The sequence below is a fragment of the Gracilinanus agilis genome, chromosome 2 (assembly GCF_016433145.1).
Source record: "Gracilinanus agilis isolate LMUSP501 chromosome 2, AgileGrace, whole genome shotgun sequence".
NCBI lineage: Eukaryota > Metazoa > Chordata > Mammalia > Didelphimorphia > Didelphidae > Gracilinanus > Gracilinanus agilis.
The window spans coordinates 267,579,729-267,604,291 of record NC_058131.1 but is presented as its reverse complement, the minus strand read 5'-3'; the positions used below and the strand labels follow the sequence as shown (position 1 = coordinate 267,604,291).

General features: G+C 38.1%; 1 protein-coding gene across 1 annotated transcript in view; it reads right to left on the bottom strand.

Moving 5' to 3' along the window:
* Nucleotides 1–4,544: 4,544 nt before the first annotated feature.
* Nucleotides 4,545–24,563, bottom strand: part of MYT1 (myelin transcription factor 1) — a 196,255-nt gene continuing 176,236 nt past the window's right edge. The window contains exons 19-22 of the mRNA XM_044661195.1: nucleotides 18,079–18,170; nucleotides 15,043–15,146; nucleotides 5,719–5,862; nucleotides 4,545–4,685 (exon numbers count right to left, since the gene is read on the bottom strand). Of these exons, the coding sequence (XP_044517130.1) occupies nucleotides 4,545–4,685; nucleotides 5,719–5,862; nucleotides 15,043–15,146; nucleotides 18,079–18,170 (481 nt within the window). The remainder of the gene's footprint in view (nucleotides 4,686–5,718; nucleotides 5,863–15,042; nucleotides 15,147–18,078; nucleotides 18,171–24,563) is intronic.

Sequence of the window (24,563 nt, the reverse complement as noted above, 5' to 3'; positions counted from 1 at the left end):
AGAAGAAGAGCCTTCTAAGGACCTAGACAGAAAGCCTGCATTGTCTTGTCACCTGAGTCTAAACCCAGAACCAGAGCCTCAGCACTTTGTGCACCTAAACAGGGTGAGAACATCAAGTCAGTATCTTGTCTCATGCCTGGGATTTTTGAGTAGCAAACTCTCTCTTTTTGAATCAGTCCATGTGTCTCAGTCAGAGGTTACTTACAATACTCTTCCCTTACTTCCATTCTCTGTTTTCTCATCCCAGTGCACTCTTTTGGAATTCCTATCCGGCTTTGTGCTCCCCTTTTTTGCCCTTTGGACATCCAATTCCATTGTTAACAAACAGCTCTTTAAAGTAGAGCCTAAATACCTTTTAAATTCTTTCTATTTTCCTGCTTATATGGAAATCTTGCTCCAATCAGAAGACACTGCATTCCTAGCTATCTTCTCCAGTTCTAGATGCAACAGAGTCCTGTATATACTGGGCCAGAAGGAGTAGCAGGAACACTTCCTGCTCCTCATTGCTCCTTTGCAGTTTTCTCCTCTGCTTCCTTGACTCAGCATAGTGCTAGATCATAGTATTAAATAAATCATTTAACCTATCCTGTTTTGCATTTTCTACACCCACCTATATTACCCAGTTGAGATCCTGGTTGCTGTTATCTTCCAGTCTCCAGACCATGCTTTTCCCTTTCTCAAGAAATATAATACCTGACTCAGATTCTTCCTTTCTACCACTGACCTCATATTTGGGGGTTTCAAAATCAGTGTTTATGTTCCCTTAAGCACTCCGATCTCCTAATTCATCAGCATTATCAGCCCTTACGATTTGTGTCTCTCCTCCAGTTGCACTGAATTCCCTATGGTGATTCTGACAAACTCAGATCATCACCTCTTATCCTTTCATATCTCCCTCTGCATCACACCCCCTGAATCTATTTTTAGTTCTTATCCTGATCTATAGCCACTCCATTCTTTTCTGTTTTCTCATTCCATCAATCAAGTCCTGGTTTGTAATATTTCTGATTTCTGAGCTACAAATGCTCACAGTGGAAAATTTAACAATGGGCTCTCTTGAGCCCATAGAACCCTGATTCAGCATAGCCTTGATCATAGTATGATGTCCTTGGGTTAGAAAGGACTCAAATCCTTATTTCCAGATGGGCCTCTAGATCTGAATGGTATCTGTTATTTTTCAGTCCCTCAGTCACAGTCAGGAAGTCAGACTAATGCTTACTATCATTGCTTCTGCAAAGTTTTTCCTCTTTTCTAACTTAAGTCTCACATTCTTCCTCTTGACTTCATCTTTCCAGAATTACTAGGCAGAACCCCTCTGTATTTTAGAGAATACTATTAAATACTTCCTAAAACTTCTCTTCATATTAAACAATTCTAGGCCCTTTAGGCTTTCCAAATCCCGCATATTCCAATCTTCTAGTCAGGTTTATAGCAATATGGGGTGGGGGCAGGTTAAATGAGCATTTCTATGTGTAAAAAAATAGCACAGGAATTCCTCACTTTATCCATGGAGGTCTCTGATTGATTTTGTTCTTGTTTGAGATGAGATTTCAAACTCTTACATGGGGCAAATCCCCAGAGCTTATTGTAGTGACTAAGGCTTTAAGGAACCAAAAAGGGCCAGCTGGACGGGTTCCTTGGTGGATAAAAGGCAAAGAGAAAGAGTAAGTTTTTCCTTCCAAAACCTAAATGGATTTTCCTTCCTGCTGGGTCAAGATATGAGATTTAGAGCTGAGGAGGGGACTTTGAGTCATCTAGTCTAACTTCCACATTTTAGAAATGAGAACATGAAACTCAGAGAGGATGATCGTGCAGACTGTAAATGACAGCCTTCTCTGAACACACACATATTACCTCCCACTCCTCTCCCTTGTAAAATACATGGAAAAAGAGTTCATAAACTTGAATTCCCCTATAAAAGCATCTTACCATTGCTTTGGCAAACATGCTCGGTTTGTATCAGGTTATACTGTTAAAGTATCTTTAAAAAAGACCAGGGCGACTAAATTCACAAACAGAACTGGGCTTTTATTATGAAACAACCCTGCAAATATATCATGAAGTCCTGTGGATTTAATACATTTCCTGAGGAAGGAGGATCACAGTATGAGTTGTCACAGAATAACAGGTAGCCTGCCGTTACTTTCAACGGGACTGTTTATTATTGAAATATCAACAGTATTCCTTCACAGAAACAATTACTCAGTCATCACAGAACTGACACACAAACATGACAAAATAAATACACCCAGAGCACACTTCATTTGAATTAAATATTAAATAAATAATAAATACAGCATCTTCGTTTCCTGTTATCAGTGCCTGAAACAAGAGGAACCCAAAAAAAGGGGGGAAAAGAAAAACTAAAAAGTGTCTCTCTCAGATCCCTCCCCTCCCATGAAAAAAACCCCAAATTATCAAAACTTCTCAGTTACAAAATATCTTTAAAAAAATCCCATTATTAAAAGAATAAATAACAAAATATATATAAAATAACTTGGTCGCATCAAAATTACAATTAGGAGCCATATCTAGATTTGTTTTGCATGTGTGGACTCTACTATGCTCAAAACCTTGTATTTTTCTTTGTTTCCATTTCTTTCCTTCTCATGGTACCCTGGTATGATGTCTAGTTTAAAACAGTATAAAATTAATAAATAAAAAATGTTAAATAAATAGCAAATGTTAACATAAGGTGTTGTGAATATAAATTACATACATCTTGCCAAAATTAAATAATTTACAGAATAATCAAACTAACTACTTTTTTTTCTTCCAGGAAGTGCAATTTTCTACTTTTAAATACTAACTCTGAATTGCAGTCACCATCAATTTGGACTCTATTTACATGTTAAGAACATTGTGTTTTTAACACATTAAAATTTTCTTTTCTTTTCCTCTTTTTTTTTTTTTTTTTTTGCACCTTGAATGGATTCTCAAAAGAAGTGTAATCTTTGTGATACTGTATTTGGAACTTAATTATTGACATATCTAATGTCGTCCTACTCCCCCATCCCCTTACCCTTCATCCATCACCACTCTGTCACTTATGGCCCAGAGATCAGTTCTACCTGACAGCAATTTCCACCAGGGAATTCAAGCAACAGCTTGGCTGTTCAGTGGATCATAGTGGCTGTTCAGAGAAGCCTGAAAAGGTGAAGAATTTCATCTACTGGAGCTCTATGGGGTTCTACTTTTGTACCCCTCTTCAACTTCCGAAATGACAGCAAGTGCCTCCATATTGTAGTGGATTCTGCATGCCTGTACTATCTGTAGCCTAGGGAGGTGTGAAGGGTAAAGAGTAGGGTAGGCTTTGGGCCAACACATCAAGCATTTCTTTACAACCTTGGAAAAACCATCCCTCTGATCCTTCTCTGCTCCTAAGGATATGAAACTGGAGGTGCATCCTTACAGGACCATTGCGGTGGTTTCAATTCTTTAAGTGAGCAGTGGACTACAGTCATGGAGTGGCGGACTAAAGGGATTCTTTGGAAGATCTATACCCAAATTTTTCTCTCTTGGAACAGTGCTTTAGTCCCAATAGCCTTGCCAAAAAATTATATATATATATTAAATTAAATTTAAAAAAATAACACAATCTGCTACCAATCAGAGACACGGTGTCTGCTGGACCCCACTGGGCCTTTGCACACTGTATCTTTAACCATGTCTAAAAATATTTCCCTAGTGCTAAGTTGTCGACTCTCCCACCAGCAGAATGGCCTTGACAAGTAGCAGAACCAGAACTCTAGGGAAGCAGACCTCCCAGAGTACAGACAGTGGACCCTGACACACTGAGCATTGGAGTGAAATATCTGGCGCTGGTCTATTCCTAAACAGCTATTTTCTCGTGGTTACGACAGACAAAGGAATACTGTAGTTGCAAACTCCAAAAGCTTCCCTGAGAACCTTTTCCATTGCGCTTTCCACTGGAGATTCAGAACTGCTCTGCGGATTTCTTTTAGAAAATAAAAATAAAGGATTTTTTTTTTAATACTTCAGAGTTTCCACCCAGTGGCTATCTGAGTACCTTCAGGGTCTGAGGCCTTGAGGAGGTTCATATCAAGGTTTACTTGCAGCTCTGATGCTGCATTATATCAGCACAGGATTGTGGATGAATGGGGCAGGGGGCTGCATCTTTGCAGTCACAGATAATAGGTGTTTAAGTTGGTCAGTCTCTTAGGTAACACTGAACTCCAGACCTTCCCCACCTTGGATGCCCTCTGCCCTCCCCTCTCCTCGGTCCCCAAAAAGATCTTCAGCCAATTATAGGGTGCCATCCTGGATGCCCACCTAGTGTGTTGCTATGAGTAACAAAACCCCCTACCATCTGTAAGAGGGACTAGGAGGTAAATAATAAAATGGAGTTTGATTCAGTTCTTCTTATAAATGGCCTCTCGGTAATGTTTTGGTCCTTTTCGTTCATTAAACAAGTTTCACAACTTGTTCACAACCTGAATACTTGGGAGTGAAGTTTTTCATCTTCTAATAGCCTTTAGTTAGTCATTGATCGATTGATGTGGGTCTGTCTTGTTCCTGAAGTACTAGACCTGGATCCCCTTGACAGCTTGTTTGATGCTCTCAAGGAGGTCCTTGTTTTCTGGGTTCTGATAGCACTCTTGGTTGGTGTACATGTCAGTAAGGGTGTTGACATAAGCATCAAAATTCTGTTCACTGATAGGCTCCTAATTTTAACACACACAAAAAAACAAGTTACTGGTACATTGATACTTATTATCGCTTCCCCACCCACACAAACTGGGTAACAGTGGTTTTCTGGGTATCCTTAACTTAGAGGTAGAGGGAACATAAATGATGGAGGGGAGAAGAGACTTAAAACCCTGGTCACAAAACACAATAAAAGTCTCTAGTTCCCACTGATAGTAAAAAGACAAAAAAAATAAATAAATAAAACAAAATCCCCCAGATCTTCCTCCTCTTCCCATTTCTTTTCCCTTCCCCCTCCCCATTTGCTGAAAATAATTTCCAAGGAATGGAGAATAGGGAGCCAACGACCCCTTATGTTTTCTGACTTGGACTAATTCATAGGATCCCATCTTTTCTTTTTGTAGTAACACTATGGCAACATGGTCTCTGCTGTTGGATCTCATTAAATTAAGCCAAACATGCTGTCTTGAAAAACATTATTTTATTTTATTTTTGGCAGCTAGCTTTTCAAAGTGAAATAGAAGCTCCCTCCATTCTAACAGCAACTGTGAGACCTTGATGATGCAGAATTCTAATCCCTCCCTGGCTTCCCTTAGTTCATCTAAGATTAAAGGCACTGTGTGCCCTGTTTGCTGATTGTAATCATTGGCCTCAGAAGAGAACAATGGATGTAAGGAAAGAATCAGCAGAAATGACACAAAAGGGACACTCACTATAAGCTCCAGATACACATGTACTGACGACCCCAAAGGCAGAGATGTGTATTGTCTTGGCCCAAAATAGGCTGCCCCACAATCTAGGCTAAATTTCTAAAATCAAAGTTCTTAGGAAGGGGAAAATACATGTGTATACACTGAAAAAGAACACCAATTATAGGCTACATTTGGATTTTCTATGAGCCAAATTTTTTTGGGGGGGGTGAGAGGCTATATTTGTACCAATAAAGCATGTCAGGAGGATGCAGAGCTAGGCTCAGTTACTTGAATTCCTGAATTTTGCAGTTCTAATTTAATCAATCATTCTGATCAGGTGATTGCTAATGCTCCTTACCATATGTGGAAGGCGAATGTTGGCGAGACTTTGGATGAGTGCCTGGCTTAACCCAGAAAGCTCCAGGAACAAGGCTTCATTCTGTTCCTCTATGATTTTGTTTTCTTCCTCGATGTTCTTGAGATTTTTCTCCATGGTGGATATCTATGTCAAGAAGGAGAAAACAATGGAGGGAGAAATCAATCATCTTCCCTTTTTACCCAGCTTTATGTCCTTTACAAAAATGATATGAAATACAGTCCTGCACCCTTTGGTCTCATAAGGGTCTGGTTCAAGCTCACCCAGGTCTCCCTCAAAGGGCAACAGAATATGCTCAAAGTGCCTCCCTCATCCCCCACCCAGGGACAAGCACCAGTAGTCTGACATCTTGGTTATTCTGAGATCTCAAAGACTAAGGGGAGGAAAAAATTATTACCTTGAACAAATCCCTCACACCTGTCTTCCTTTGTAACAGCTCAGGACACCAGGTAATTGGGGAGGGGGTTGCAAGTAAAGGGGATAGGAAAATGATGACAGGCCAGCATAGAAGTACTCTGTGTTTTGAAAGAATCTTTTAAATAGTACTTTTACAGAATTTAGAAAGTTTAAAAGTAGGATTTTAGACATTTAACTTCCACTAAAATAAGCCACATCATAATCCAGGGGTGAAATTGGGTTGTTGGAGACTGATTTGAGACTACAATTATGATATTGAAGGTTTACAATCTATGCCAGTGGAGGGAAGAGCCTCCTAGATGGAATCCCAAATCCTAAACATATTAACGTATATTTCTACCACTTTGCAATTACTAAAGAAAAGGTAGATTAATTTGGAAATTCAGAAAAGCTTGAGTGTTCCTCAAATGTCCTGAAGGGGTCAAAAGCAAAGACTGGTATCCAACTTATTAGCACAATAAATAGGCTTAACTTTAGAATCAGAGAATCTCAGTGTTGGATGCTACTGCAGAAGATATCTTGTCCAGCCCATGTCTGAACAGAGAGTCCCTCTATAGCAGGGATCAGCAACCTTTTTGGCTGTGAGAGCCATAAACGCCACATTTTTTAAAATGTAATTTCGTGAGAGCCATACAGTGCTCACAGTGCGCGCTCCTGTAACAGCACCTGAAAAAAAAAATTGACTTTATGGCTCCTGCAGAAAGAGCCATATCTGGCCCTCAAAAGAGCCAGATATGGCTAGAGAGCCATACGTTGCCGACCCCTGATCTATAGCATTCCATAGAAGTAGCCATCTGAAATTTAACTACAGATTTCTAGTGGCTAGAAACTTAGAAATATGAGTTAATATCAATAAAGTTCTTTGAGGTTTCCAAAGTCTTTTATGTTTTTTTACTTACGTGATCTTCCAAACAGTCTTAGGACATAAATGCTATTATTGCTCCCATTTTATAGATGAAGAAACTGAAGTGGAGAGGGTAAGAGAATTTCTAAGGCAGCTCAGGTAATAAGTATTTGAGGCAAGATTTGAACTCAGCCATTCCTAATTCTGAGGTGAACATTCATTCTATCCACCAAGCTCCCTAACTGTCTCAATTCCTCTCCAGTTCTATCATTCTGCTTTTGGATAATTCTAATTGTTAGCAAGTCAAATAACTATTTCTCTGCCACTTCTATCCATTACTCCTATTTCTGCTCTCTGGGGCAAAGTAATATGAGTATTAGTAGCCCCTCCTACATGACAACCATTCAAATCTTTGAACATAACTATTATGTTTCATCAACCCTCCCTTTAATCATCTCTTCTTTCAGCTAAACAGCTCTAACTCCTCCAACAAATCTTTTCATGGAATGTTTTTGTAGATTATCCTTGAAATTATGGGCTCCTTCCATTGTTCACATTCTATCCTGACAATATCCTTCCTAAAATGAGGCCTCCAGAACTGAATTCCATACTTCATATGGGGACACAGCCAGGCCAGAACACAGTGAGAATATCACCTCCAACTTTATGGACACTATGCTTTTACTTTTGCAGTCTAAATTGGTATTAATTTTTTTGGCTACCATGTCACATTGTTAACTCATTCTAGCCCTCAATGCTTTATGTGTTTTTTTTTTTATATGAACTTTTATTCTAGCCGTATCTATCATATTCTGTATTAAAATCAAGGCTTTCTCCATTTTAACCAGGGTGTGGGGATTAGAAACCAGTAATTTAATTTAGGAGGCATCTAGATGGCTCAGTGGATAGAGTACTGGGCCTGGAGAAAGGAAGATCTGAATTCAAATCTGCATTCAGACACTTACTATTTGTGTGAGCCTGGGCAAATCACTCAACCTCTATTTGCCTTAATCCACTGGAGAAGGAAATAGTAAACCCCTCCAGTCTCTGCTGAGAAAATCCCATGAACAGTATGGCCCATGGGGTCATGAAGAGTTGGACATGACTAAATGAACAGACAACAACAATCTAACTTAAAGAATAGAGTTAATGCAATCTAATTCAATCCTTAGTTCCTTCTACAATTTTTTTCTTGGGGATGAGATGAATAGCATGCAATGGAAAGAACATTGGATTTGGAGTCAGAGGAGTGGATTGAAATGGGACCTCTGCTATTTACTAATTGTGCTATTTTGGACAAATCACTTAACCAATTAGGCCTTCAGGTTCCTTTTATGTAAAATGAAGAGGTTGGATAAGATAGCCTCTAAGGTCACTTCTAACTCTAAATCTGGGATCCTAGGATCTCTTAGGAAGATCAGCAAAGACTGAGCAGTCTCCAAGATGAGAACAATTGGATGGACAGATGGACAGATGGAGTTCAATCATTTTAAAGATGAGGAAACCGAGTGTTTAAATGACACCCAGGGTCTGGTATCTGTGGTTGCAGTGGTGTCATTTCCCATTTCCAAGAAAACAGCAGTGGCATCCCCTGAGTGGAAGTGGCTAAAAGCAGGAAGAAGCAACTGCATTGAGGTATTTGGTTACCACTAGGAGAGAATGCCTAAGCACTGACAGGGATGGGCTAATGTCAAGGGAGGAGTTAGCATTGGGAAGAGGCCATTGCAAAGATCAAGCTTCGCTGATGAATGAGATGTGCCAACATACAAAGAGAAATGAAGTAGAAATGGCTAATTAGCAGTCTGACAAAAACCATTTATATCCCAATAAGGTTTGAATATTGGTCTCTCGGCTGAATATACTGTCAGTAATAAGAGTTACTGAATTCTATTCTGGTCCTTCACACAGGAATGTGTGTTATACTTCTCCCATGCTTAATATTATCATGTCCTTCTTCAAGTAGGACTCAATCACCTGTTCTGTAAATGGTTCATGCTGGTACATTGAGTACCTCTTTTGCCTTCTGCCTTTTTAAAGAAACACTACGCTAGATTCAAAAACAGGAATGCCTCTGAGTAGCCAGGATGGATGATGAACCAATAAAGATGAGAGTGAGAAGTTCATTTTAGCTCCACTTCTTCCCAGCTTTCTGTGCTGCTAGCCTCAAATTTTGAGGGTTTCTGCTGGTTAAAACCAAGTGATTGTTTCATGGGTGCACAGAACCACCTTTCCCAAGATGCCCTACTAGAGTTAAAAACTATTTGCCCTTTTTGGTCTTTTGCACCATATCACTTATCCCCAGGGTATGGTACTGTAAGAACACAATGTGAGCTAAGGCCACTGCAATCAGGGAAGATTTCAAGGAACTTCAACAAAGATTTAAAGATACTGAATGATTGGGTAGCACTGAGCTGCTGCTCCTTATAATTCTTTCTGGCTCCTAGACTGTAATATTTCCAGAGCTATTAGGGAAGATGCAGCCTAAGTAACTGAGTAGACTTGGAGGAGTGCCTGGCTCTGCTTGGAGAGCTCTGAGAACAGTATTTCTGCTTCTCTATAATTGATTAAGATCCTTCATAATGCTAATTAAGGTAAACCATTTTAATACAGACTTGAGTAAAGAAGGTCCATCTCTGAGATTACTTGCAAATGCCAACCTATTCTTTATGCATTTCTGTTTATCCTTGGGGGAGCTTGAAACACTGTTTAAGAAATTCTATAGGATCACAAACATTTCCAAGAGCTCACAAGATGAGTATTAGCTACATTTCAGTTATTTACCATTTCTCCTCTCTACAAAAGCCTCAATATTTCCATCGCCAGCCTTTCCTCTTCCTGATGTTTAGAGACCAAAGTCATCTGGGTGCAGCAAAAATTCAGGCCCTTCTCAGTTTTTGGATTTAGGGCCTGTCCTCTCCATCTAGGTTTCCATATACCTAGTGAGATGTACATAGCCAGGGGGATCCCCTCGTTGATTCCAAGCATGACTTTAATCCCACAGTGAGATGCTTAGAAAGTTGTCTGACAGGGTACATAATGTTTAGAAACATGATGTTCAGCAAGAGGTCTTCAGCTGTTGTGCCTTCAAGTCACTCAGAATAGGATACTAGGGTTTTAGCAATGTATTTGGTAAACTTTTGTGATCATGACACCTTACGATGAGGTATTGCCTTAGATGTAGGCAGCATGACCATTTTTTCTAGAGGGGAGTGTTGAATCTTTTATTTTATTGCTATAGGAGTTTTAAGGTCTCTGTCAATACAAACTGACACCTCCTCTGGAATTTATAGTCTTAAAGAGTTTCTTGGAACACTGAGAGGTCAAATGATTTGCCCAGATCACCCAGTATATATGAGAGGCTTGAATCCAGGTCTTCCTGACTCTGAGCCAAGCTAAGCTCTCTGTTTATTTATGCCCACATTGCCTCTTGATGTGAGTAACATGGCTATACAATTTCTTCCCATTCTGCCCCCAGGAAACTCATCATCAGAAAACCTTTGTTTTTCAAAGACATCCTTTGAGACTGTATCAGCTTTGGTACTCACACCTTGTCAGTTCCCTCTGTTTGGAGGATAGAATAAAGATAATCATTCAAAAGCTGCTATTTAAAGAGGGATCTCAGGCCAGTCATTTCTTCATTTCCCACCTAGCTATACTCCTTTGGACTGGATTTCATCATGCCTCCATTCCAGGTATTTCTGCTTTGTATATGATCGTCTTCCTTTAGAAGGAAGAAGATTATTGAGGAGGACAGGGACTTTCCTTTTTGCATTTGTATCTCTAGCACTTAGCACAGTGTAGGTACTTAATACTTGTTGATTGACAAATATTCATAATTTTCTCACTAGATTTACTCTTCCCCATTACACCCAAACCCAGTTTGATGACTTCCTAATCCATTCCACTGTGCCATTTACAACCCAGACAATATTCTCAACAGACTACTCAGCATCTTCAAATTCTTCAAATGATTTCTTCCACTTTCTTGTTTTAATAGAAACTCATTCTTCCTTCAGGATGATGTCTTTTGTAGCTCTTTCTAATGAAAACAAATCCTACTTCCTGCTCTCCAGGTGCAGGAGGTGTGGACATGCTCCTTGAGCCTCTTTCTGGTCATTTTCAGACCATTCATTCACCACTGCTTCTCCATGACGTTTCCTTTTTTTGATGTCCAGGCAGTTTCTTTCATCCTCTCCCTATCCATGTTGCTGTCATCTACCAACCTCCAGGTCATTACCTCCATTTTTTTTAATGTCTTTTTTACTGGTTCATTGTTTTCTTTTCTATTCTAATTCTTGCCAGCATCCTTGGAGCCTTCAGGATTCATTTTGACAACCTCTGACAACTTGAACCACACAGTTAATAATTCCACCCACCACCCTTTCCACTTTATTCAGCCACACACCTACATAGTTGTATCTTAAACATCACCATCTGTAAGAATTTGTTCCACCTCCAAGATCCAGAACTATTAAATCTCATCCTTCAACCATAATCTCCTATTTTCCATGTCTTTTATTCTCACTCACAATAAAGCTTCTTTCACCCATATTGTTGCCTCTGGGTCCTTGATCTCTCCTGGTCTCCCTGTTCATTTCTTCCACTGTGGATTTATTTGCTTCCAGCCTTGACACTAAAGTCTGCCATTTTAATATTTCACTAGCTACTACTTTAGAATCCTTTGATGCCCTGACTTTCTGCTATTTTGGGCCTGCAAGTCCTAATTATTGGATAACCTCTACTATCTCTACTCTTCTTCCAAAGCTCTTGAGAATTTCTGAGTTTTCAGTCAGTGACTTTCCATTGATTCAGTTGAATTTTACCCATTATAAATTCACAGTCCATTATATAACCAAGCCCTTGCTGTTGTCAGGCAATTCTGACACCCTACTCTGATCGCCTCCCTATCTCATTTACCAAAGCCACTGTTTCAAACCTTTTCTTCACATCTATTGCCTCTAAAATCACCCTCAATCTCTATACTCATAGTTTAGTATAGTGTGTAGAATATTCAACGTGGAATCAGGGAAAGTCAAGTACAAAGTCTACTGCAGACACTTACTAGCTTTATGACCACGGGCAAATTATTTAACCTTGCTCAGCTGCAGTTTCTTTATGTGTAAAATAGAAATAATAACACCACTGATCTCACAAGGTTGTTGTGAGGTTCAAGTGACTATACACATAAATATGTAAACCTTGAAGGCCTATATAAATATTAACCATTATTATTAGCTTCTTGCTCCTCTGAGAACATTGTGGCCATTTGAGAAGCTGTGCCCTCTTGCTTGCTCCACTTTACTCCTCAAAATTTCTCAGCATCACTTTTAAATAGGTGAACTTCAGACTTTTTCAAGCTCTATACCTTCCTTTTCAGCTGCTTATAAGATATCACCTGGCTTTGTCACTAGACTCTCAAATTTATCATTTTCAAAACTGAGCTTATCTTTCTCCCTAAAACTGACTATCCTTTTGACTCTGTTGTTTCTGTCAGTGATACCACAACTCACTCTGTCAATCACATTTGTAACTTTGGAGATTATCTTTGACTCGTCCTTCTCTCTTATCTCTCATGCCTGATCAGTTGCCAAGCCCTCTCGATATCCACAACAACATCCCTCATATACACCCCCTTCTTCTAATCTCCATTCCCATCCCATTGATATAGCTCACTTATAGCTTTTAAATCCTAAATATTGTATAGAATACTTATAGTTTATTTATGACTAAGTAGAGTGGAAAGCGTTGCATTTGGAATTAGGTAATCTGGGTTCGGATTCCAAGTCTGTGACTTGGCAAGACATTTAACCTCTCTGGGTCTCAGGTTCTTCACCCTTAAGAAGGTATAATGGAGGGGCAGCTGGGTAGCTTAGTGGAGTGAGAGTCAGGCCTAGAGACAGGAGGTCCTGGGTTCAAACCCGGCTTCAGCCACTTCCCAGCTGTGTGACCCTGGGCAAGTCACTTGACCCCCATTGCCCACCCTTACTAATCTTCCACCTATGAGACAATATACACCGAAGTACAAGGGTTTAAAATAAAAAAAAAAAAAAGAAGGTATAATGGACACTTATGTCCCTTCCAGCTCCAAATCTATGATCCTGCCTCCACTTTTCCCCTCTACTACCTCAGTACATTATCTACACGGATGCCAAAATAATGTATCTTATGTAACACTATGATCTTGGTGTTCTAACTCAAAAACATTTATTGGTTCCTTATGACTTCTTGAATAAAGTGTAGATTCTTCTACATCCTGCATCTAAGACCTTCCATTCTACACCTTACATATTTAGCATTACTTCCCTTTACAGGCTCTACACTCCAGACCAACTGGATCTATTCCTTGATTTTTTAATACAACCCATGCTCTCTGGTCTCTGGGTCTTTGCTCATGCTCTGCTCTGTGCTGAATATCCCCTTTCTCTGGCTCTTTGCTGAATGCCTTCTCATTCTTTAAATCCTTAAAGGAATGCTATTTATTTGAAGAAACCTTTCCTGATCCCCATGACAGGTAATAAACATCTCCCTTGGACCCTAAAGTGTACCTTAATATGCAACTTTCTCTTGCACTTCTCAGGTATACTTTATTGATTTACACTTCACTATATGTGTGTTTTATCCTCTTGCTAAAGTGTCCTCAATCCCTGTTCCCAAGTTAACATTTACAGAATTGTAATCAGTTATTATGCCTAATAAGTACCCAGCATACTTCTTTCCCTGTTAGTGATGGGTCTCCTTGTTGGTTGCTGCCTGAACCAACAGTGATGGGCAACCTTTTGAGCTTGGTGTGTCAAAATTTGCTGAAAAACCAAGCATAACTCAGGTGGTGTGTCACTTCGAGAAAAAAACTCATAATTTTGCAATATTTGTAGTTTAAATGACAAAAATGTATAATTGTAATATATGATTGCATTTAATAAACCAAAATAAGTAAATTAATATAGGTAGAATTGTCTTCTATAGGGCACAAAGCTACATTACAGCAAATGTTTCATCCTTGGCACGTGACCCCATACTTCTCTGTATGTGGCCACGTGCCATTGAAAATGGCTACGTGTGCTGGTGCTGACATGTGTGTCATAGGTTTGCCATCACTGCACTAGGCCAAGTTAATCCCCATTTCCCCCAACCAGAAAGGACCAGCTCTAGCGAGCCCAATGTGGCAATACTTTGATTCTCACAGTTGTCAGTGTCTCCCGACCAAAATCATCTCATTTTTTTGCAGGGGGAGTATATATTTTGCATAAAATTATATACTGTATGTTGCCTCTCTTAATGGACAGCCTTGGGATGATCAACAATTTTTTCAGCTTTGTCTTTGTGTTCCTAGAGCCCAGCATAGTAATTGGCATATAATAGGGAAATAATAATAATAATAATAAATGCCTTATGATTGATTGTTTAAATGTTTCCATTAGGCCAATGTAGCTGCTATGTTCAGGGTACCTATTACCTATTACCCTGTAAAGTAATATGAGTGAACCTCAAAATGATCACTTTACCAAAAATACAGCTTGAGAAATATTTAAATGGTCCATCACCATAGACTCAGCCCTTATTGAAAACTGATCTCTTTTTTCCCCTCACTGGGGAATACAATAATACATATTCTGTGTGATATCTGAGAGAAAGGCACACTTTTCCCTACTCTGAAACTCAAAAATCAATCAATAAACAGGTATTTAAGTTCCTATCTTGTGCCAAGTGCTATGTTAGGTGACAGACAGATAATTAAATACAACTAAAAGAAACAAGGAAGGTTGTTTTAATTGCCAATTACCTTCCTCTTCATTCAACATCCTGGTTACCAGAGTTTCTACAAACTACCAAAATGGTAACACAATTGCTCATAACATAACTCATTTGGTCCTCATGTGTCATTGGGGCAATCCCTACTTACAGTTTCAATACTCCTCTGAGTTGAGCTCCTGGAATTCTGTGGGTTGAAAAGGGACATCCCATTTGGGATAGGAGCTCTTAGGAGATGAAAGAAACAGTGGTCCAAGCCAATTTGGGGAATAGGGTTCAGAAACTTAGCCACCTACCTGTGACTGCAGCTTCACCATGGCCTCCTCCATCTCTGTGTTGGACTCATTTAGCTCACTGATCTCCTTATTTAGCTGTTTGATTTCTTCATCATTCTCAAGCACTGGAAGAAAGAAAAATCACATTGCATCTTGTGTCCTGAGCTAGTCTGAATTGGAAATCACAATTCTTGTTTCTAACTGTTCACCAATGACAAAGGCCTTTCCTGTAACATGTGCAATGTACTTATTACAAAGTAAATACATATACACCATAGAGAATGGAATTTTCTTTCATCCAAAATGTGTGCATTCAATGCTGGTTCCAAATGTATAAGATTAAAATATATTTCTTTCATTTCTCTTAAGGAATGGCAAATTGTAAAAACTGAAAGTTACATGTGCTATCCAGCATAAATGAAAATGCATTAATGCAGGAATGAGATAATTGAGGAATAACTGTCAAAATAAAATGATAATAAAAATATGTATTTATAAAAATTGATATTTAAAAATAAAAAAAGATATAAATACAATATCCATCCTCATCATTTGACACATCATTTCCACTTTGCTTTGAAGTTTAAAATTAAATCCAATTCCATAAATAGAACATTTATGAGTGTTCTGACTGAGACCCTGTGCTTATATCTGGGCATGCCATGATGAAGACACAGTTCTTGTACTTAAGGATCTTATAGCCAAGTAGGTAAAATTGATAAGGATACAGGTTAACAATGGAGTTTCCCTGAGATGTCTGGATGCTTTCGTGGATGCCAGAATGGCCCAGGAACACCTTAATTTAGTTCACAGCTCCTGCCTTTCAGAAGCTTTCATAGAGTTACGTTTAATACAATTATCCCGCATTGAGAGGGAGGGTGGACTAGATGACCTCTGAGGTCTCTTCTAACTCTGAAATTCTTTGATTAAGAATCTGGGTGAAGTTCAGAAATAAAGAGTAGAAATCCCTTTGTGGAGAATGTGTGGGTCCTAGTTAATTTTCTCTGATTCATGTTTGCTTCCGGCCACAAGGGAATAGATGGAAAATCCAGTGACCATTTTTCATCCTATAATTTTATTTTGGGCAGTAATCTGCATGAGGTGGAAAGGGAACAAGAAAGTTGGCTTCTATAGCTTTCAGGCCTCAGAGAGAGATGCTAATAATTGGCATGTAAACTGTTGGAGCACAACCTGGGATCCCATATTGAAAAATGAGCTTACTTATAAGATATGGACTCGAAAGGATTGGATTTAATAGCTAGTGACTTCAGATCAAGTCCTGCCTCTGAAACATATTGACTGTATGAGCTTGGGTAAGTCATTTAAATCTCTTAGTTCCCAAGCCACTCTTTTTTTCCCACTCCAAACCCTTACCTTCCATCTTAGAATCAATATTGTGTATTGATTCCGAGGCTGAAGAAGTAAGGGCTGGGTAATGGGGGTAAAGTGACTTGCTGGGGGTCACATTTGAACCCAGGACCTCTTGTCTCTAGGCCTGGCTCTCAAGCCACCTAGCTGTAACATCCACCCCCCCACCCCCACCCCCATCCTGAGACAACTCTTTATGACAGTTTTGGCTACAGAACCATGCTGATCTATATTGGAAGAAAGGGATTCCTCACCATAATCTCCTGTAGCAATAAAATAAATCACATCTAGTCCAATCCTCTCCATTCCCTTCTCTCTACCCCTAACCTATTCCCCACCCAACTATAGAACAATGATTAGATCTCTGCCAATTCTGTTACTGACCCACATCAACCCATCAGGAGAACTCTATCTCCTGAAGAGCATCAACTTCTTCCCAACGAATTTTGTCAGAGAATGTAATTTTGTAGCTGTTCATGTCTATGATTTCAATAATCATATTAGGAATTCCTGGTTAGGAAATGCTTTCTACCAAAGTAGATTAACCCCCTGTTCAGCAATGTATAATCTTAGAAAGTTGCCAGGGAGCACTGAGAGTTTATGTCATTTGCTCAGAGTAACAAAGCCAATATGGGTCAGAGGTAGAAACTTGAATCCAGGCTTTCCTGAGACCTGGCTTTATATATATTATACCATGCTGACTCTCTTCATATTTATCCATTAACTAGACCTTTCCTAAATACATACATACATACATACATACATACATACATACAGCACTAGACAATGGCCTGAGGCCTTCCCTAGGCCCTATGTTAAAATTGTATTTTTTTTTCTAGTTCCTCTGACCATCCCGCACTAGTCAGTATGATAAGTCTATAAGTAGCCAGTATAAAATAACACTAGTAAGAAGTAAAATTGCAAAGGGGAACATAGAAGTCAGATAGAGATAGGCCCAAAGATTAAAGGAGCATAATTTGTAAAATGTATCAAATAATAACCAAAAATCACATCCTAAGACCATGTGTTAAATCAGGGAAAGACATTTAGGCTTTGCTGTTATAAGACTGGTCTTATGATATATAAATCTCAGCTAAGTCCCAGATATCCATAGTGGGACAAACAGAACATCACATGTTGCTGATGACTATGAGATAATGTGGATAGGTTAATGAACTAACTCCAAGATGGCCCAGATAAGAGTTAGTCTGTCCCCCCCCCCACCCAAATGATGTCCCAAACTCCTGCCCATCTCTCCTACTCTTCCATTTCCATTTGGGTCTGCCACTGAGTCCTCCCAACTCTAATCCATGGTTATATGCGAGTTATTCTCTCTGCCTCTCCCCATCCTCATTCTCTTCCCCACACTGCCTTCCTTCCTCTACACTCCATTTCTGTCCCTACAACAGTACTGTACCACCACCCCCAACCACTTCCACTTCGAGCCATTTGTCTCTGTACTTTCTGTGCCATTTTTCTCCTCCTCCCACACCTTCTTTGCATTATTAAAATGTGATCAAAGCCTTACTTCCTGCTGCCATCATTATCTTTCCTGGGGAGGACCCAAAGAACTGGCATGCCTTCTCCATTTCATAATTCTATAAATTAAGCAGCAATTCAGGCCCTTGCACACTGATTTATATAATGAACAGTTAAATTTTGGAACAGCTATACAATAAAGATCTTTACCGTCACTGGTCTTGAACTTGGTGCTGAGAATTTCATCCCCTGAGAGTTTTCCCTTCTTTCCGGCAAAGGTTGCTCTGGGACAGCCTGACAAACTAGGAATAAATGAACACAAAATTGTTATATGAATATGTCTCTATCATCCTAAGCCCAATTCCAGGGAGACTAAGAATATTGTCCTCAAACTGATGATAATCCTTAGGGCTTGACCAATCTCATGGAGAGAGCTCTGAGAACTTCACTAGACCTTTCCTAAATACGTACATACATACATACAGCACTAGACAATGGCCTGAGGCCTTCCCTAGGCCCTATGTTAAAATTGTATTTTTTTCTAGTTCCTCTGACCATCCTGCACTAGTCAGTATGATAAATCTGTAAGTAGCCAGTATAAAATAACACTAGCAAGAAGTAAAATTGCAAAGGAGAACATAGAAGTCAGATAGAGATAGGCCCAAAGATTAAAGGAGCATAATTTGTAAAATGTATCCCACTGAAGCAACCTTAAGAATATCATCTTAACCACACTAGCAGAACCATATATTCATATGCTCCTTTAGGGTCTATAAAGTGTTTTTTATACATATTACTCCATTTGACCCTCATAGCAACCCTATGAGGTAGGTACTAAAATTATCACCATTTTATTGATGAAGAAATTGAGGATCAGAAAGTTTAAACTGTTTCCCCAATGTCACATAGGTAACAAGTGTCTGAGGTGGGAATCCAAATGATGTCTTCCTAATTCCAAATCTTGTCTACTATCCAGTAAGTAAGGCTGTCTATCATGATTACACTGAGTGCCCAGGAAACCTAAACCCAACTTCATGGCTCTGAGATTCTGATCCTAATCTCAGTGGGGATACCCTGAGAGTTTCACCTCCATTCCCAATGTGAATGCCCTGCGAGTCTGATGCCCAGTCCTAGGGACTCTGCCAAGAGGGATAGCTAACATGATGGACCATAGAGTCAGGATGATTCAAAAGGATTTTGAAAAGTTAGAGCATTGGGCTGGCTCCAATAAGATGAAACTCAATAGGTATAAACATAAAGTTTTGTATTTGCATACATGAAATCAACTCCACAAATATAAGACGGGGGAGGAAAAGATAGACAACAGTTGTTCTGAAAAAGAGATACATGCTTTAGTGGGCTATGAGGTCAAGGGGGAAGAGGCAGGTGAAAAAAGCTAATCAATATTGAGCTGCTTGTTAATCAATCAACCAAATATTTATTGTTTGCTTTGTTCCAGGCACTTTTCCTGGCATTCCCAGGCATTTGCTGGGGGTATAAAAAAAAAAAAAAGACATTTTAGTGATAGGAAACAAAATACCTGAGATCCCTTTTAATTGCCTAATCTATACATTCTGGATGTCCACTGGACTGATTAGTGATATAAAAAGGTAAATCATAAAGGCGAATGTAGTCCAGAGGTGGAAGAGTAAAATTTGGTTTTAAAATTTAAATCTCATTTAAATTTTATTTTTTAATTTTTAAAAATTAAATAAATTTTAATTATTTAAATTTAAATTCTGAATTTTAAATTCAGAATAAAATGGGGAGGGAAATTGAGGAACCAGAAAAGTTCTTTCAAGGATAGTCAAGTAGTTATAGTGAAAATGGGGAAGGTCCACCACAGAAGAAGAAAATTAGTCAGGATGTCCATTATTGTCCAAATGTCACTGTAGCCCCAGAACAACTTCAAGGCCATAAACGCTATTGTTGCTTAGGGGTAGAAGGTAGTCAGGAAGGATTCTGAGAAGTTTGTTAGATGTTAAACAGTGCAGGGCCAAGACAGACCCTTGAGAGACTCCACTAGAGACCTCATCTGAGGACGGAAAGGGATGGAGGGAGAAAATCTGAATCCCAAAATGTTAGAAGACAATTGTCAAAAAACTGTTTCTATGCGTAACTAACTAAATAATTACATTTTTAAAAAGCATATACAAACAAATTAAAAAACACATATGATGCTTACTTTTGGTTGTGGATAGATACTTTTTAATTAGAAAGCTCCCTCTGGGCCCCTAAAAATATCTGTAGATAAAACAAAGCCAGTAGGGATAGCTAACACAGGATCTGAAAGGATTTTGAAAGGTTAGAGCACTGGGCTGAATCCAATGATAGAACTGAGTAGGGATAAATATAAAGACTTTTTTTTTTTTACTTTTCTTTTTTTAACATGGCAAAAGGTTTGCTTTGATTGATTTATTTATATTTGTTAAAAGAAATTTTCTTCTTCTCTTTTTTAATATGACAAAAGATGAGAGAAAAAGAAAATAAATTTCTGTGTGTGTGTTTTTTTAAAATAGGAAAGTGGGGGCGTACAGATGTGAAATGTTGCAGGCCATGTTCACATGAGGCCACTGTATAATTAGTTTTACTTTGAAACAAGCTATCTCTCATGAAGTGGGTATAATCTGTAAAAATATATAATGTAAAACAAAACATCAAGAAAATGAAAAGGTTCTACAGCTTAAAAAAAAAGTCGGAGGATGTGGATTCAAATGCCACCTTTGGGATTTGGATAACTTTAGGCAGGTTATTAAGAATCTCTGTGTCTGTTTGCCCAGAGGTAGAGTGCAAAGGAGAGTTCTGGGTGTGGGGGATGTGGAGAAGCAGTTGAGGCGGTGCTTGGGTGGGAGACGGTAGGTTTTTGGAGGTCTAAGAAGGGATAGTTTACAGGCACTTTTAGGGCTGAGGCTTTGAGCCCAGGCAGGAATGGGTTGAGAGGTTGAGAAAACACAATAGAGTTTAAGTAGGCATGAAGACTTGACTGCTGATATTTTGGCCCTCCTAAGAAATAAGCTTGAGGTGCCACCAATTTGGGGGCAATAGCTGGCAAGAAGGGAGTCTTGTTCAAGCATTGGTTGTAGTTCTAGGTTGCAACCAACTCTGAGACCTCCCTTTAGCTTGACGTTGGAGCACCACAATATGCTGTAAAAGAGCCTTGGGACCGGAAGCAGGGGAGCTGAGTTTAAGTTTCCCCTTCTGCCACTCTTCTAGCATTAACTCATAACTTTATGACTTCAACTTTTCAATTTCAAATCATTCAAATCAAAACAATCCATTTTAAAGATCAATTTCAAGATCAAAATCTCTTGGAAGTTTTTGCTGGCTAAATGCAGGGCACTTGAAATCCATGCTTTGTGATAGTTTCATCTCTCTAAAGTTTAAGAAGAAGGCAGGGAGACTGCTATCCTGGACCTGCCTCTGACCTCTAGGGAAGAGCCAATTACCAACGGAAAGATGAAAGGAACCTTGGGACACAGTGACTCTGTCATCAGAACTAATGATAAATTAGGAGACTATCAGATATAGTCTATCTAATATGCACTAAGCCGTGACTTTGGGAGAACAGGTTTCAGAGCTGGAAGGAAGGAGGGGGAAAACAGTCAATGAGAGTAAAGGGCATATTAGCTCAGGAGGATTGGGAGGTTTGATCTCAATTCTTTTGAAGACTTTTTTTTTCTTTCTTTTTTTTTTTTTTTTAATTTTAAACCCTTAACTTCTGTGTATTGACCCATAGGTGAAAGATTGGTAAGGGTAGGCAATGGGGGTCAAGTGACTTGCCCAGGGTCACACAGCTGGGAAGTGGCTGAGGCTGGATTTGAACCTAGGACCTCCTGTCTCTAGGCCTGGCTCTCAATCCACTGAGCTACCCAGCTGCCCCCTGAAGACTTTTAAGAATGATGTTCTAATGGCACAGTTACAATTGATTTCTACAGTCTGAGAAAGAGCTGAAACAGATTTTTAGCCAGGTAAATAACCAAGCAGATAAGGTTTTAAAAGGGAATATGAAAGATGTGTAAGGGAGCAAGCAACTGAAGATAAAGTTGGTCAAAATGATTAATTCCTGATAAACCCTCTAACACTCTCTTTATGAACAAAGTTGAGAGACGTGGCTTTGAACCAAAAAGTCCAAATGACCAGGCTCCCCAAATAATCATTAATGGGTTAATGTCAGCTCAGAAAAAGGGCTCGGAAAGAGTGTCCCTGGGATCTCTTTCACTTTTTGCTCTATAGTTTAAATTAAATTAAATTATTTAATAGTTTAATTAATAATCTTTATTAATAATAATTTTAAAAACATTAACAATATAATTTTATTAATAATGATTTTAGTAAAATAAAATTTTAATATTCTATTAATAATTAATAAAATTAACATTTAATAATAATTTAAAATAATTAAATTATTTAATGGTTTTATATTTTTATTAATAATAAAATAAACATAATTTTGGCATACTTTTCAAAATCTCAGATGGCACAAAGCTAGAAGGAGATAACTAATAAATCATATTGCAGAACCAGGATCCAAAGGGATTTCAATAGATTAGATTGATGAGTCAAGTCTGAGAGGAAAGAATTTGATAGAGAGGTCTAAAATCTTACTCATGTTAAAATAATGATGATGATGATGATGATGATAATAATAATAATAATAATAATAATAAAATAATAATAAACTAGTTAGCATTTATATAGTGCCTATTATGTTCCAGGCACTATGCTAAGCACTTTACAAACATCGACTCATTTAATCCTTGGCATAACCCTGGGAAGTAGGTGTTCAAATTAACCCTAATTTATAATTGAAGGAACTGAGGCAGATGGATGTGAAATGACTTGCTCAAGATCAAACAGCTAGTAAGGGCCTGAAGCTGAATTTGAACTCAGGTCTTGCCTCTAAGCTCTATCTAACAAATCAAAAGATTCATTTTCTAAGTATAAGTAACAAGTATTCGTTAGGCTTGTTAATGAGATAATGAATGAGTAGAACCAAGAGAACATTATATACAGCTACAGAATTAATACTGGGAATGTCCTCTGAAAATGAACTGAAAGGTGAAAAATGAAAGACTTAATTTGTATAAACATTTTTGTTTCCCAGATTATTCTTTCTGTGAAGCAGGGAGGATGGGAAAGGGCTGGGACACTGGTGGATGGGATAAGAAAGGTAAGATAAACATTTAAGAGATTTAGGATTTTATTTATATAGTCTTCTTTTTCTTTGTATATGGAAATGCTTGTTTTATTTGGTTTTTTAAAATTTGGAATTAAAAAACAGAAACAGGTATTAAATTTTGTCAAAAAGACTCAGTATCTACTGTTATAATCATGTAGTATTTATTATTTTTGTTATCAATATGCTTTTCTAGGTTTATTATTTTCCTTGCATTGAATGTAACATATTCTTGCTACAAATCTGACTTGATCATAATCTTTTCTAATATATTGTAGTCTCTGTTAATATTTTATTTAATATTTTTACTTTGATTGTCATTAAGGCTATTTATCATTGTTTTCTGCTTTAAATATTTATATTTGAATGTATTTGTATCAGAGAATGAAGTAAAAACAATAAGCCTTAAAAAGTGTAGGTTAGGGGAGGCAGTGCTAGGCAACAGTTCATATGAAAAAATAATCTGGTGTTTTATCGGGCCTTTAAAAAAATCAAATCTCAATGTGAATAAACAATGTGACATAGCCATGGCCTGCCCCCTGCCTCAAAGTTATTGTAATGTTAGGCTTCATTAAGATAAGGAAGGGTAAAATTCCCTTGTTTAGGTTAATGCATATATGGAATATTGTTAGTTCCATATTTTGGGAAGGATATTGACAAACTGGAACATGTCCAGAGAAGGATGAGCAGGAGCCTGAAGCCTGAGCTATTGACACAAATGTTGAGGAAACAAGGGGTATTTTGTTTTATTATTATTATTATTATTATTATTATTATTATTATTATTATTATTATTATTATTATTATATTAAAGAAGAATTAGAAGACATAACTGTTTTCAAGACTTTGGAAAGAGTCGTTGTGGAATAGGGATTTGATTTATTCTGCTGGGCTATGTTAAGGCAGAAGTAGGAACAGAGAATAAAAGTTACAAAAGGACAGATTTCTACTTAAAGCAAGGAATACTTTCTAACAATTATCCCAAAGTGGAATGGGTTTCCACTAGAAAGGGATTGCTAACCAGGGCTCCATGAGCTTGTCTTTTAAATATTTTCATAATAACATTCCTATATACTTGGCTTCCTTTGCAATCCCATGTATTTTATTTTAGGCATTTATTTATTATTATTATTTTTATTTATCTTTATTTTATGTTAATAACAAATTTCTACATAAATTTTCCAAAGTTACATGATTCATATTGTCTTCCTTCCTTCTTCCCATCCCAGATATTTTATGTTTTTAAAACATTATTCCTAGAGAGGGTCCATAGGTTGCACCACACTCCCAAAGAAATCTGTGACAGTATGGTAAGAACCCCTGCTCTAGGGACAATGAATTTATCATAACTGGAACAAGCAGAAACTGGATGACCTCTAATTGACAATACCATAGAGCGAATTTCTATTCATGTATTAATTGTACAAGATTGGTATTGCCAAATTCAAATAGAAGCTTACAGTGCATAAGGATCCCCGCAGGTTAAATATTGACTTACAAACACTTGTTAACATTTACT